Raw genomic sequence first — 14,344 nt, forward strand, 5'->3', positions numbered from 1 at the left:
CAGTGGCCCGGCTTCCTGTACTGCCAAAAATCCTGGCCTGATGTTCGAGGAGCCCCCTGTGGGTTGGGAGGGCAGAGGCTGAAGCTGGGCTCTGTGGAATAGTGAAGAGGGGGGTTACAGTAGGGATGAGGTGTGGGGGGTATGTTCTGCTGTGTGGATGTGTGGGTGCATGTGTGTGTAATCTCCTATTCAGAGCTGGAATGGGGAGAACTACCGGCTCGCTATGTTGGTCCCGAGCGGGAAAGGTGAGGTGGTCCTCCGCCAGGGCAATGGCCCTGGCCAGGTCCTTAGTACTGTGGCACTGGACCCAGTCGGCCATTGCAGGGGGAAGACGTAACGAATGGCTCCAGTGCCACTTGATGGATGATGTCGTTGATGTCCTGGGTGCCTGGTTGTAAGCACTGTCTCGCTGCATTGAGGAGCATCTGCACCAGGATGAAGGGGTGGCTGACATCGGCCAGGTTTAACATCCTGACCGGCGCCGATGTCCATCTGGCATGAGTCCCGCCCTGTCCAGGACAGCTTGCTGTATGACTCAGTTTTCCCTTTGGGAGGTCACCGACAGGCTCTATGCGGCAGCCCAGGCTTTGCCGATGGGCAAGCGGAGTACTCACACATCCCATTCCTCCTCCGGCCACCCACATGCCAATGTTGTGCTATCTAAGAGGTCCAAGAATGCCTCGGGGTCATCGGCAGATGTAATCTTGGGAAGTATGATATGAGGCTAATGAGACGAAGTGGCCAGATCACCCTTGCAGATAACTCAAGGGGAGCACAGCAGCTCCCTTAGGAGAGCCCGATCTTCTGCCTGCCAAGCGGCCAGCTCCTGGAGGCCTTGCGTCTGCTGGTGCTGCATCTGAGCCTGGGTCTCCTGGAGGTCAGCAATTCGGCGGAGGGCTTGCCCTAGCAGAGTATTTTATTCCATCTCTTACACCCGTATGGGCCACCACTGTGGCGCAAGACTGTTGCCAGTGGAAGGGGCAGAGATGGAGGATGGACACGGATTAGTGATAACACAGTGTTTCTTTATTTACAGTATTCAATGTCCTTACTTGCATACTCCACGGGCCTTCTCTGTCACGTTTCGTCGTCTTTCGCCCATGTTCGCTCCTTTAATTGTGTCAGCGTGACAGCCGAGGACCCAGCCTCACTGCAGAAAGCATGGTACGTTAATTAAGTACACCTGAGGCCGATCACTAAAGTGCTATCGCGTCTGCTGTCCCGGGACCCACGCCCCTCCTTTCTCCACTTGCAGGCAAGGCTAAACCACACCCGCCTCTTTCCGCTTGTAGGCGAGGCAATTTCACACCCCACTACCACATGGCCATAAAGGCTAACTCCTTGAAAGTGTAAACTTACCAAATGATAAAACAAATTCTGATTGTGATGTTCATAATGTTCTTATAATAAAACCGGATTCATTACTGTCTACCATGTACATTTTCTGACCTCTAGGAAACGGTGTTTGTGTATCAGAGCAGGCTCTGTGCAGATGTTTTCTTAGATATCCATGTTTGGATCCATACAGGGGATGAGATACTGGAACTGAATGGAGAGTCTCTTCATGGTCTCACTCATGAGGATGCCCTGCAGAGATTCAAAGTAAGACTTTTGCATCACACATCATACCATGCTATGATCCGTCCATGCAAATAGATATTCTGTCGCAGCCTCAATGCTTTGCCATGGTTCTTAGAAGAAGAACACAAATAGAAAAAAGTAAATCTAGTGGCCATTTTAGAGCAGAATAGGCCTGTTTTTGTTGGGTCCCCACAGGACAAGTATGCTATCCCCACCTTCATTCAGAAAGGCAATGCGTTCACCTTATGTATTCATGGGGAAAATTTTTCACACAACCCACTGCATCATGTAGGATAATACCAAGTCTCTGGATTTCTGTCTTGCTCTGTGTAAGCAAATCAAAAAGGGTTTGTTGACCCTGGTGGTGCGGACCAGCCTGCGAGTCGGCGCCCTCTGTGGCCAGGCCCAGGTAGCACAGCTGTGTCGGTCACGGTCCCTAAGCTCCAGCACCGGTATAGCGAGGATCAGCACTGACATGGGAGACTACAACTACCTGACCAACATCAGTAACAACGCACTGAGTGTCTCAGGTCAACCAGCCAAACCAAGGGACCGCATCATGATGGAGATTACTTTGCATAAAGGTAGGTCTGAGGTGACAGTGTAGACTCTACTCTTTACACTTTACTTCGTGGTTCAGAAGAAATGCTGTTCAGATACTGTGGAACATAGACAGAAAATGAGACAACAGACCCCTGGGCACAGATATGTAAAAGTACCTGACCCCCACCTCTGCCAGGGATACTCGGTAAAATCAAACAGCAGGAGTAACTAAGAATCCACCTGTACTTCAACAGTATTTACAGCACAGGTGTGCTCAATTAAAGCCAATAGCACATTAACAAAATACAAGTTCAAGTTCAACTTTGTCATATGCATTAGAATACAAAGAAATTCTTATACTCTGGCTCTCTCTGTCTTAACACAAGGGACACAAGGACAAAGAACACAAGGACACACCATCCCCCCCAAAAAATCAGACTACGCACACAGTAAATTTACACATTATATACACAATATAGAAAAGTACACGATAACACAACAATGTAAGGTGCATATGGGTGTGTCAGCTGTTCGGTAACCTGACCGCCTGTGGAAAGAAACTATTACTGAGATGGGCGGTGTGTGATTTGATGCTCTGGTAACGTTTTTAGATGTAAGGAGCAAGGACAGAACATGAGCGGGGTGGCTGGTGTCCTTAATGATGTTTTGGGCTTTCCGTTTGCAGCGAGCAGTATAAATATTATGAAGTTGTGGTAGTTCCATGCCAGTGATTTTTGCTGCTGTCTTTACAGTCCTTTGAAGCAGTCTGCAGTCCTGAGCAGTCAGGTTGCCAAACCACACTGTGATACAGCCTGTCAAGACACTCTCCATGGTACTGTGATAGAAGTTCATCTTGAGACGCATCAGAAAATAAAATCTCTGCTGTGCCTTCTTGAGGATGCAGTTGGTGTTGAGAGACCATGTGAGGGTGTCTGTGATGTGTAAACTGAGAAATCTAAAACTGTTAACAGATGAACCATTGATGGAAATACCGATAAATAATCAGTGAAAAAATCTGGTAGGTGGTGCATTTGTTTTTAAAGAACTGAGTGAGAGTGGTGTTTTAGAAAAATGTGTATTTGCCAGATACATCGTAACACATCTCTGATTGAGGCTATTTATCCCATCTGTGTGCTGTTGATGGTTTCGTCAGATTTCGCGGTGAATCCAACCTGGAGACAAGCATTTGGACTCATTTTATAGTAATATCTTCTCACGGTCTGCTCATTTGCTGAGGTTGGTCATACAGAGGTAGCAAGATTCAATTGAGACTGTGGCAACACTCATGCCATGGGAGGAGTTCGAAGGGAGTATGGACACTGGCAATAACACAGTCTTTTTATTTAATAGAGTCTTTCGGTCATTCTGCACAGGCTAGTGTGCTCTGGTACCGCTGTTATAGAATTTTCTGACCTCCCCAAGAATCTGATTCCCCTTGGCATGAAGCTAGGTTAGGTTAGGCTTACCCCCCTAACCCCTTAACCATAACCCTCCCCCCCCCCAACCCTAACTGTAACCCATTCACACCAAGGGGAGTCAGATTCTGTCGGGAAATAGGAAAATTCTGTAACACTGATGCTGTTCACTCGCTCTCTTCTTTCAGAGTTTTCTTGGGTTCCTCTCTTCGTCTCTTTCAGGGTTGTGTTCGCAGTGCCTTTGCCAGTGTCAGTCCCAGACCCAGTTTCACTGTGGTATATAAAGGACAGGTTGTTAGTTTGACACACCTGAGGCTACGTGAGGCTGATTGCTAATCAGCCTCCCTATTGTCTGCTCTCCCGCAAGCCACACTGCCTCTCTCCCTTTGCAGTCGAGGCTAAACCACAGCCCACTACCACAGAGACCGATCAGTGAAAAAATCCTTGTAGTGTAACAGTTTTAATATCAACAAATGACAGCCAGTGACAGCACGTTGTTATTGTCTCAAATGACTGAGTCCCTCAACTCGGCAGTGAAAAATGGAACATTAATAACAGCATGCACTGGAGAGAAGAGGAATTAAAGTCAGCAGGAGCAAGACGGAATACATATGAGTGAATGAGAGGAAGGACAGTGGAATGCTGAGGATGCTAGGAGTTGAGGTGACCAAGATGAATGAGTTTAAATACTTGGGGTCAACTGTTCAAAGTAACGAGGAGTGCGGAAGAGAGGCGAAGAAGAGAGTCCAGCCAGGGTGGAGTGGGTGGAGAAGCGTGCCAGGAGTGATTTGCGACAGAAGGGTACCAGCAAGAGTTAAGGGGAAGTTTACAAGATGGTAGTGAGACCAGCTTTGTTATATGGTTTGGAGACGGTGGCACTGATGACAGGAAGTGGAGCTGAAGGTGGCAGACTTGAAGATGCTAAGATTTCCGCTGGGAGTGATGAAGATGGGACAGGATTAGGAATGAGTATGTTTGAGGGACAGGTCAGGTTGGACGTTTTGGAGAGAAAGCAAGAGAGGCAAGATTGAGATGGTTTGGACATGTGTGGAGGAGAGATGCTGGGTGTATTGGGGGAAGGATGCTGAAGATAGAGCTGCCAGGGAAGAGGAAAAGAGGAAGGCCAAAGACGAGGTTTATGGATGTGGTGAGGGAGGACATGCAGGTGGTTGGCATGACAGATAAAGATGCAGAGGACAGGAAGAGATGGAAATGGATGATCCATTGTGGTGACCCCTAACGGGAGCAGCCGGAAGTAGTAAGTAATTCAGTTCGTGTAAGCCTAATGTTGATACACAGTCCTCTTGAGGGTCTAGCAGCAATTATAAACAAACTATCGAAGTAACTAGAGACAAAACGGTTTTTTTTGTACTCCAAATAAATCATAAACCCTTGAATATGAAAATGACTCACTGAAATTGATTGATAAATGTAAACGTCATAGTGCTTTTTATCCAGACAAACTGCAGCTTCCCCATTTACAGGTATTTGTTTACAGGCCAGTCTTGCCCGGTCCAATATGGTGGTGACATTGACGTATCACAGCAACGGACTGAAGCAGTCAATGCAGCGTCTACAGAGGCTTACACGCAATGCATTCTGGTACCTGTGGGAAAGCCTCTGAGCAGGAGAACACAGATTTGTCCATCAATATAGTACACAGCGAGGACTTCACTTAGTCAATCGACTACAATACTTATCAGTACTGATTGCACATACACAAAACCAATAGTGAAATTTTCCTTTAATTCAATAAAGGTATGAAATGTCCTGGTGTCCAATGCATTTCTACAAAATGTTGCATGAAACTGTTTGAAGTTAGAGGCTCTGTTGTGTATGCATGTGTCCTGTCCTTCCACCAAGTTAAACCATTTGTGTGTGCAAACTTGAACCTGAACTTGAATGAGACAAAAAAGTGTGTAGTATATCACATTGTATAGTATGACTTACTTCAATAGAACATTCACATATACTGATATTGTTGACTTGTTTGCATGTTATTTTGGATAACAATGTCTAGTAAATTACAAAATGTAAATATAAGATGTAATCAGTCTATCAGCAATGGATATAAATATTGGCTATAGATAACTGCAATGAATGTAAACAGTGAATAAAGCTATTTTAGATGATTTGAGATAGAATATGAGATCTGATCCAGAGTACATTTGGTTTTCCAGAGGCTGGTGTTGGACTAGGTATCGGACTCTGTTGTGTGCCCTCTGGGGATGGCTGCCCTGGCATCTACATTCACACCCTCTCACCTGGCTCTGTTGCACACATGGACAGCAGACTCAGGTAAGGATGAAACATGTACCCTTACTCCTACTCATACTCTCAAATGAGTTGTTAAGGGGTTGTTTGCAAACCATTTCATTATAGAGGTGAACTTAAAGCTCACTGGAGGCCCAGAATAGATTGCCAGTTACTGCTATTTCACTGTGGTCACATTTTTTTAACCGCTCCTTTGTCACTGCACTGGTATTATATAAAGCATTTTGTAACACTGTTTTAGAAAAGTGCAATATAAATAAAAGTTATCATTATGCCTTCCTGCAGCTGTGTAACCGCACACCTACAAATACTCATTTTATATTGTATGTTGCCTCTTGTGTTGCATTTGACCTTTTGACATTTTTTGTTTCAAATGACTTGTATGAATTATAGAATATTCTCCTATGCAGCTGACCCTGTCCTATTAAAACCAACAATGTCTTGTAGAATACATCACAGTATAGAAACCATGTACAGATCATTGAATGTTCCTCATAAGCTCATCTTTTTTAGGGTTAGCCCTCATAATAAATGTCTAAATTATGACTTTGGAAAAAATGCACATGAGCAAAATAATTCTGATTCAACCATTTTGTAATTCATATGTACTATTAAGACTTGTTTTATGAACACAGATGTAAATGCGCATCCGTAAATACGCATCCGTAAATGCGCATCCGTTCTCAGCTTTTATTTTATTTTTATTTTTTTTACAAAACTTGTGACTCATATACTCTCATTTGCTCCCCTCCTGCTTTTCCCCTTTTTCCACTCTCATTCTCTTTCCAGGTGCGGGGATGAGATCATGGAGATTAATGACACGGTGGTTTACAACATGGCGCTGAACGATGTCTACACAGTTCTGAGCCAGTGCAACCCAGGCCCAATTCAGATCATCATCAGTCGACACCCCGACCCCAAAGTATGTGACTTCCCACCTTTAGCTTGCTTTAGCACGCACGTACGTGCATGTGTGTGCACGCACGCACACACACATACACACACACACACACACACTAGCGTTACTCTTTACCATTGTGATGGATGTGCACATTTAATTGTGTGGCTGTGTATATGTGTTAGGATGATGAAGCAGTTATGGAATTTGTGACAGTCGAAGTCAGAAATCTGTCTGTTGAAGATTTTCCCATGCAGTTCAGCCTGAGACAGTTCCCCAAGTCAGAGTAGCTAGTACATAAATTGCCCTGTTGTTCACGGGCTTTACTCCTTATGTACAGCCATAGGGGTGGACTTTCACTCATGTATGGTAATGTTCTAACCTGGCAAACCAGACCAATCTCATGAGTCAGTCACATCCGTCCTTTGAGTTTGAGAAATGGTGCAACCTACCTCTCACTGAGAGTAAATTCAAAATTGGCTGATCCATCCAAGAAGTGGATGGTCTAATCACAGCTTTGGACACTGATCAAATTGGACTACTTAGTTCAAATGTGGAACGGGGGAATTGAAAAAAAACAAAAACAAAACAAAACAGCAATGGCAGCAGAGACATAATAATAATAATTCCTACAATGTGGGATTATTTCCATACACAACACACCTGAGCCAACATAAACTAGCATGTAGTACACTGTGCCTGTGTCATGTGACTTATTGCTCTGTGATCCGTCTTCCTCAACATAATTACTGTGGCTCTACCCTTCATCACTGCCACCATTGTTGTGTACAATTCTCCCAGGCTTTGTTTCACTATGTAGCCTGTGCTATCCAGCCTGCAAAGCTGTATTTGGACCATCCATCAACTTGAAGATACTCTTAATGAAAGGGGGACCAGACCAAATCCCAAGAAATATTAATATCATCAACTCATGAGACTGGTCTTTCTAATAAAGCTATTAATGACCTCATTCTCCTTATCTGTGCTTTGTATCCATCCAGGTGTCAGAGCAGCAGCTAAATGATGCCATAGCTCAGGCAGTGGAAAACAGCAGACTGAGGAGAGACAGGAGCCAGTGGAGTATTGATGGTAAAAGATTCTTTGTCTATCTGTAATAATGGAACAATAACTAAAATGAAGTTTAAGGGGTGTCCAGGGAGCATAGCGGTCTATTCCGTTACCTACCAACATGGTGATCGCCAGTTCGAATCCCTGTGTTACCTCCGGCTTGGTCGGGTGTCCCTGCAGGTGGGAAGCCAAATGTAAGTATGTGTCCTGGTCGCTGCACCAGCACCTCCTCTGGTCGGTCGGGGCGCCTGTTCAGGGGGAAGGGGGAACTGGGGGGAATAGCATGATCCTCCCACGTGCTACGTCTTCCTGGTGAAACTCCTCACTGTCAGGTGAAAACAAGTGGCTGGCGACTCCACATGCATTAGAGGAAGCATGTGGTAGTCTGTAACCCTCCTCGGATCGGCAGAGCAGGTGGAGCAGGGACCGGGATTGCTCAGAGAGCAGGGTAATTGGCCAGGTACAGAAAAAGAGGGGAAAAAAAAGAAGTTTAAACAGCTGCTTAAACAGCAAAATCATTTGGTTCAATTTCAGGATGAGAAATATTTTCACTCCAATCCAAACATCCCTTAAACATAGTCAATACTGGGACTCCATGCAGCATTAGAAAAACTTAGGGAGAAAAAAAAAAGCTGATATCTTTGGCTTCTCTGAACCTCTCCATCTCTGCATCTTTGTCTCTTTCACTTTCACCCTCACTCCCAGGTCTGCGTAGGCTAGAGTCCTGCTCTCATAGCAGACAGAAATGTGAACGCTGTGTGGAAGGGAGCTTCGGTCAGCTGATGGCACGGCGATCCCAGAGGACCATGACCCGCTCATGCAGTGACACCTCACACAACCAGCACCCAAACCGCTGCTTCGGACCCACTGTCAACCTGGGCTCAGCTATTGCCATCAAGAACCTGCAGAACACACACCATAATCCCCCGGCCCGCGTCCATAGCCTGGACCCACCCACGGTAACCACCCATGGTTTCTCATGGTTACCAATTGAACACATGGGATTTAAGAATATGAAGGAGGGGGGGGGGCGCCCCGGTGGCTGACCTGGTACAGCATGTACCACATAAGGCTGGGTCCTTACCGCAGTGGCCTGGGTTTGAATCTGACTCAGGCCCTTTGCTGGATGTCATCCCCTCTCTCCCCTGTCTCACTCTGTACTATATCACTACCCAATAAAGGTGGAAATGGCCAAAAAGAAAAAGAAAAAAGAATATGAAGGTCTGTGTGTGAGAGAGTGAGAGCGAGAGAGAGAGAGTGAGAGAGAGAGAGAGATTGAGCATATGGTTTCATGATTCATGTGCACATGCAGATAGAGAGCTAGCTTAATGTTTGCAGAGAGGAAATTATTTTTCACAGCAAGTGCAATATGGCTTTTTGCTGATCTCAGTACATGTCAGTAAGCAGTATCAAAATACAGTACGCAAATACAGAGCAGACACAAGTGTACACAGATGCCCACACATATAACTATTTGATATACACCATAGCATTCACATAAGCAAATGCTCAGAAATGCATAAACAATCAACATGGATACACTCACATTATTAAGCCCATACATTCACATAAGCAACAGTCAAAACAGCCAGCAGTCATGAGTGGCGATCTCCTATAGCATAGAGAACCATACTTATGCTGAGGCAGGTCATATTGACCATGGGGTCCTTGATTTGTGGCTGAAGAGGAGATGTGTAAAGTGAAGATGGAGTGAGTGAACACTGGGTCCTGGGCTATATTATTTTTTGTTTTACATGTCAATAGCTGTGGTGATAAGACAAAGTGATGTGTGTCCATGTTATTCCTATTTCCCCTAGTCCAGGACTGAGCCATGGCCTGACAACAGAATGTCAGTGCCAGTGTATCCTGAAGATGACTACAACGTCCCCTACAATTCTGCCACTGCCAGCCTTTCCAGTCAGCAGGCTTTGGATTTGGCTTTCAGGGCAAACAAGGTAATTGAACTACATTTGAACATTATAGTGCTATCGGGTTTATCCGGTGCACAACTTCCTCACCAGGAGACTTTCCATTGGTCAATAAATTCATGACAGCATAGCTTGATGTCCTCTATGGTATCCACTGATAGGTTAGTACATTTTGTCTGGACATGGGTTAATGGATTGGCTTTCTGTCTGTCTGTCAACAGGGCTTCTGTGTAAGTGCTTAGTCTTGATTATGGCACAGGGATTGATATATATCCTGTGTATGTGTGAACAGACTGCCAAATGTGTACACAAAAAACATACACTCAGTATGTGAAAAGACAACACATTTTCCTTTGTTTCATGACATATACCTTCATGCTGCTGCTGGGGCCGTGTGTGTGTGTGTGTGTGTGTGTGTGTGTGTGTGTGTGTGTGTGTGTGTGTGTGTGTGTGTGTGTGTGTGTGTGTGTGTGTGTGTGTGTTTGTGTGTGTGTGTGTCTGTCTGTCTGTGTGTGTAGTCCAAGTCCAGGATTTGCTTCCCTCCACAGAGATACTGCCGATCCCATGATGTGACCAGTGAGGAAGGCTATGCTGGAGACTCCAGCGGCTCGAGCAGAGGATCCCCTGTCAGAGAAGGAGGATTGGGTCTCCCATACAATGGCTGCCAGGTACGGAACAAAAAAAAAAGAAATCATTTTTTAAGTTTTCATAATTTGTACTATAGCCACTATTATGTAGGAGCTACTCGCACTTATTTTATATACATAGAATTTTTTTTTTAAATACACCAAATAATTTCACGTCATATATCTCAGTGAGAAACTCACCAAGCCACATTTCTGGTATGTGAAAACTTAATTTTAACAGTTTTTATACATGACTGTTTTTCAACAAACCGTACTGAAGCCTTTAGAATTAAGCGCATTCATGAAGCAGACATTTTAGAGCAAAGGAGGAATTCTTTCTATCAAATTTAGAAAGTGATTGATTTTATGTTATTAATTATAAATGATCATTCTAAGTAAAGGGTAGTAGTATCAAAGAGGTTGCTAGCTGCAATTCAGATCTCTTGTCTAGATATCTAATAGAGATTTATTTATGTCTTCCCTTATTATACTCTGAATTCCTGTTACGCTTTGTGTAAACCACAACCATCCAAGCATCATGGCTGACAGAATGACTGCATCTAATCAGCACTCTGCTTCTCTCATTGTAGTTACCATGTAGCACCTAATACAACTGCTCTCCTTCTAGTTTTTCAGCAGCGTATACAAGGCCTTAAAGATCCTGAGGTTATTCTTTAGAAATGTATGTGAAGTGTATTTGCTTCAAGTCTTTTGCTGGTGAAGGCATGATGGCTGTAGTTTTTGCCTTTTTCATTTTTTTTTCTTCAGAAAAAACTGAAGATGTCAGGTCAATTACAGAGAAATGCAGAGGATGCAAACCATCTTTTTTCACATTACTTATCGTGAATGCTTTTGCATGTATGTGTGTGTACGTGTGTATGTGTGTGTGTACATGCAAGTATCCAAAGTGCTCCTGTTGTGCCCCCATGCATTACGCTCTTGTTGCTATGAGACTCTAAACTATTGGCTATGGGAATACAGCTATGGCTGTTGGCTTTTAGTGACTTGATTAGATTGTCTGCAAGCTGCTGCCTTGATGCATGTCGGTGTGAGTTTTAGTGGAAACATGGCACATCACTGCACCTTTTTTGTGGTTGTTGTGAGAGGAGCGCTCATGCTCTACACTTCCTGTGTTGTGTACCAGGAAGGAGAACAAGACAGAGAGCACACAGAGAGAAATAGAGAAGTTCTCCCTCACAGACACGTTACTGTTCTCTCTGCCGACTGCCCAACACAGTCATCTTGTACGGAGGACAGATTACACAAAGGTAGGAGAAAGATGGTATTATTATCACATTGTTGACCTCACACCCAAATCCAAAGGCATTTGATTCATTATTTTTTTTAATTATCACATAAAAGGGATCTGAATTTGCTGTCTAAGCCCCAGTGTTGTGGTCCATAACGTGACAGCAAACATCAACAGCAAAGTTTAGTTTACTGTTCAGCGGAGGATTCTAAAGAGTCACCAAGTACATTTCAATAAAGTAAAATTCCAATAAGTTACACAGATTTTATTTGACTGTGGTTGTTGTGTCAACCCTGAAAAACATTTATTTTATTTGATGAAATATTAGAGATCTTGAAAATCTGTGAACTCTCCTCCATGAGGTTCTGTTTTATCTCTGCTCTCTGCTGTATGGACAGGTGACTCGGTGCCCCGGTTCTGCTCCCTTGGTAAGAAAGGAGCCCTGAGGAGGCAGGCGTGTGTCAAGCAGCATACACAGGAACACCTGCATGATCCCTGGATTCGCCTTTCAGACAGCTCCCCCGGAGAACTGCCACATCAGCACACTGTCAACAGCTCACAATCTCTGAACACACAACGCATCCCGCACTCAATCAACGGAAACGACGCTGGCACCATGACTGACATAGGGTATACATATGACCTCAGCGGTACAGCCACATGCTCCACTTCAGTACCTGCCTCTGATCTGCCCCCCGATCCCAAATCAGAGAACCAACCAGAAGTGAAGAAAGGACCCCCGGTGGCACCTAAACCCTCATGGATCCGCCAAAGCTTGAGAGATATTCGTAATGAGCGGGAAAAGAGGGAACTAGCTAAAGATGTGGATCACAGAGCCAAGCCGGGACCCCAAAGAACCTTTGGATCAAGCCTCAGATCCCCCTCCTCTGCAGCCAACTTGTCATTCAAGCAGAAAATTCACTCATTTGAGACCTTTTCCAATCCTGGGGATCCAGAGAAGGGGGAGAACAGGAGGCCGCTAGCCCCCTCTACCTCCCTCCCTCTGATGGAGAAGGACCCTCCTAGAAGACATCATGCTGTGGGAGATTATGGGACTAGTGAAAATGAAATTGCCAAAGAGGTCAACAAAACCATTCCTCTCTCCACTGAAGAGAAAGGTTACACAACCTGTTCTCCTTCAACTTCAGCCCCTTCATCCCCTGCTGAAACTAGCCTCCTGGTCATGGATAAATCCTCTAATGCAAACCCTCCTCCCCCTCTGTCCTCCACTGCTCCCCCATCATCTGAGAAAACCAACACAGATCCAGGATCAGAGATAAGTAACTCCCAAATGGTCTTAGTTAAAGATGATATGGACACCACACCATCGAGCCAGGAGGCAGCGATCCAAGAGGCGTACCCAGAGGTGGTCTCTGTCAGTGGATCCACAGAGCAAGTCATTGCCTTCAACCCTGTTCAGACCCGCATGAGATCCAGAAGTGACAGAGAAGACAATCCTCAAGCTGACGAGAATGGCGAGCTGAGCCAAGAAAAACAGCCGAGCCTGAGAACACGCAGTCTGCCCCTGAGTGCTTCTCCATGTCCAGATGGTTCCTCTCTCAGAGGCCTGGAAGAACAGACCCTGGGCAGAATCCTAGCCTTCAGCAACCAGGTATTGCTTCAGTGTGAGAAAACTAACATTTAACTTCTGCATGTCTCAATGATGCTGTAAATAGTCTTTCAAACTCTTTTTTATAGTAAAAGTTGGAAGGAGTAGGGAAGATACAGGAGAGAAAGTTCCTAGTCATTTCCAGTTTAGTGGGGTCACTCAGAGGCAGCTGATATGACAGATCAACAATCTCTGAGGACCCAATATGTGTAAAGTATTTTGTTCTATTCCATTTTTTTTCTCTTCTCTAGGTGTCCCAAGCTTTGATGCGTTTGATGCAACCCCTGCCCATGACTCCCTCTCCTGACCATCAAAGTAATCCTTGGTCTTCCTCAGAAACCTGTGGACCTCATGATGTTGAATCCAACTCCACCCAGTCCTCTGGACTCGATAGTACTGACAAGGGATTCTCTGTTAGGTAAAACTGTCACTTGCTTCCATCGAGCTATTTTTAGATGCAAATTTTGTAGTTGCGAACAGTTAAAGCTGTATAGAATCATTAAAATACTAAAAAATATCCAAAATACTGACGAGTTTTTATGCTCACATTAGGTGGAAAAGTTGAAGTGTCACAATATAATGGGATACATGCTGATGGATAAAGCAAGTTATTATCCACCCTTTTCAGTTTTTTGTTTGAATGCTTTTTGTGACATAGTCTTGTCACATTAGCCGAAGGGAAAAAAAGACACGATTCACAGTGGGATTTTCTCAACTATTCAACATTTTGCTTTAAATTCCTGTAACATTTAAATGGAAACATGGCTACAGATGCAGTTCAGGCAGATATGATTTGATCCATTACTATGGGGAGACAGGTAAAACTACAACAGAAAGCAAAGGTGGTAGTGAAACACAACACAAAACTTTCACAAAGAACATCAAGAACAGTAGGAGAAAATACAAAGTACAATGCAAAATCCTTTGAAAACACAGAATTGCATCTCTGCATCAGATTTTTAACGGAAGTGGGGGCAAGATGAGAGTTTTCTTCACTTCCTGTTGAGTCACCGTCTGTGTTCAACATAGAGAAACAGTTTGCAAGCTTCAATAATCAAACCCAGGTCATACAGCATGAATGTGCGCTCTTCCTAACTTTGTTAGAAATATGCAAAACAACATACATGTAAAATGTGAGGTTGTATATCGAATA

At 44.4% G+C, this 14,344-nt stretch overlaps 1 protein-coding gene across 1 annotated transcript in view; it reads left to right on the top strand.

Moving 5' to 3' along the window:
- Window positions 1–14,344, top strand: part of il16 (interleukin 16) — a 51,514-nt gene that overhangs the window by 22,218 nt on the left and 14,952 nt on the right. Inside the window, exons 11-21 of the mRNA XM_056278724.1 lie at window positions 1,529–1,602; window positions 1,916–2,165; window positions 5,720–5,837; window positions 6,603–6,735; window positions 7,713–7,800; window positions 8,485–8,738; window positions 9,597–9,734; window positions 10,226–10,375; window positions 11,478–11,601; window positions 11,981–13,194; window positions 13,443–13,609. Coding sequence (XP_056134699.1) covers window positions 1,529–1,602; window positions 1,916–2,165; window positions 5,720–5,837; window positions 6,603–6,735; window positions 7,713–7,800; window positions 8,485–8,738; window positions 9,597–9,734; window positions 10,226–10,375; window positions 11,478–11,601; window positions 11,981–13,194; window positions 13,443–13,609 — 2,710 coding nt within the window. The remainder of the gene's footprint in view (window positions 1–1,528; window positions 1,603–1,915; window positions 2,166–5,719; window positions 5,838–6,602; window positions 6,736–7,712; window positions 7,801–8,484; window positions 8,739–9,596; window positions 9,735–10,225; window positions 10,376–11,477; window positions 11,602–11,980; window positions 13,195–13,442; window positions 13,610–14,344) is intronic.

The sequence above is a fragment of the Lampris incognitus genome, chromosome 4, assembly GCF_029633865.1.
Source record: "Lampris incognitus isolate fLamInc1 chromosome 4, fLamInc1.hap2, whole genome shotgun sequence".
Classification (NCBI taxonomy): Eukaryota; Metazoa; Chordata; class Actinopteri; order Lampriformes; family Lampridae; genus Lampris; species Lampris incognitus.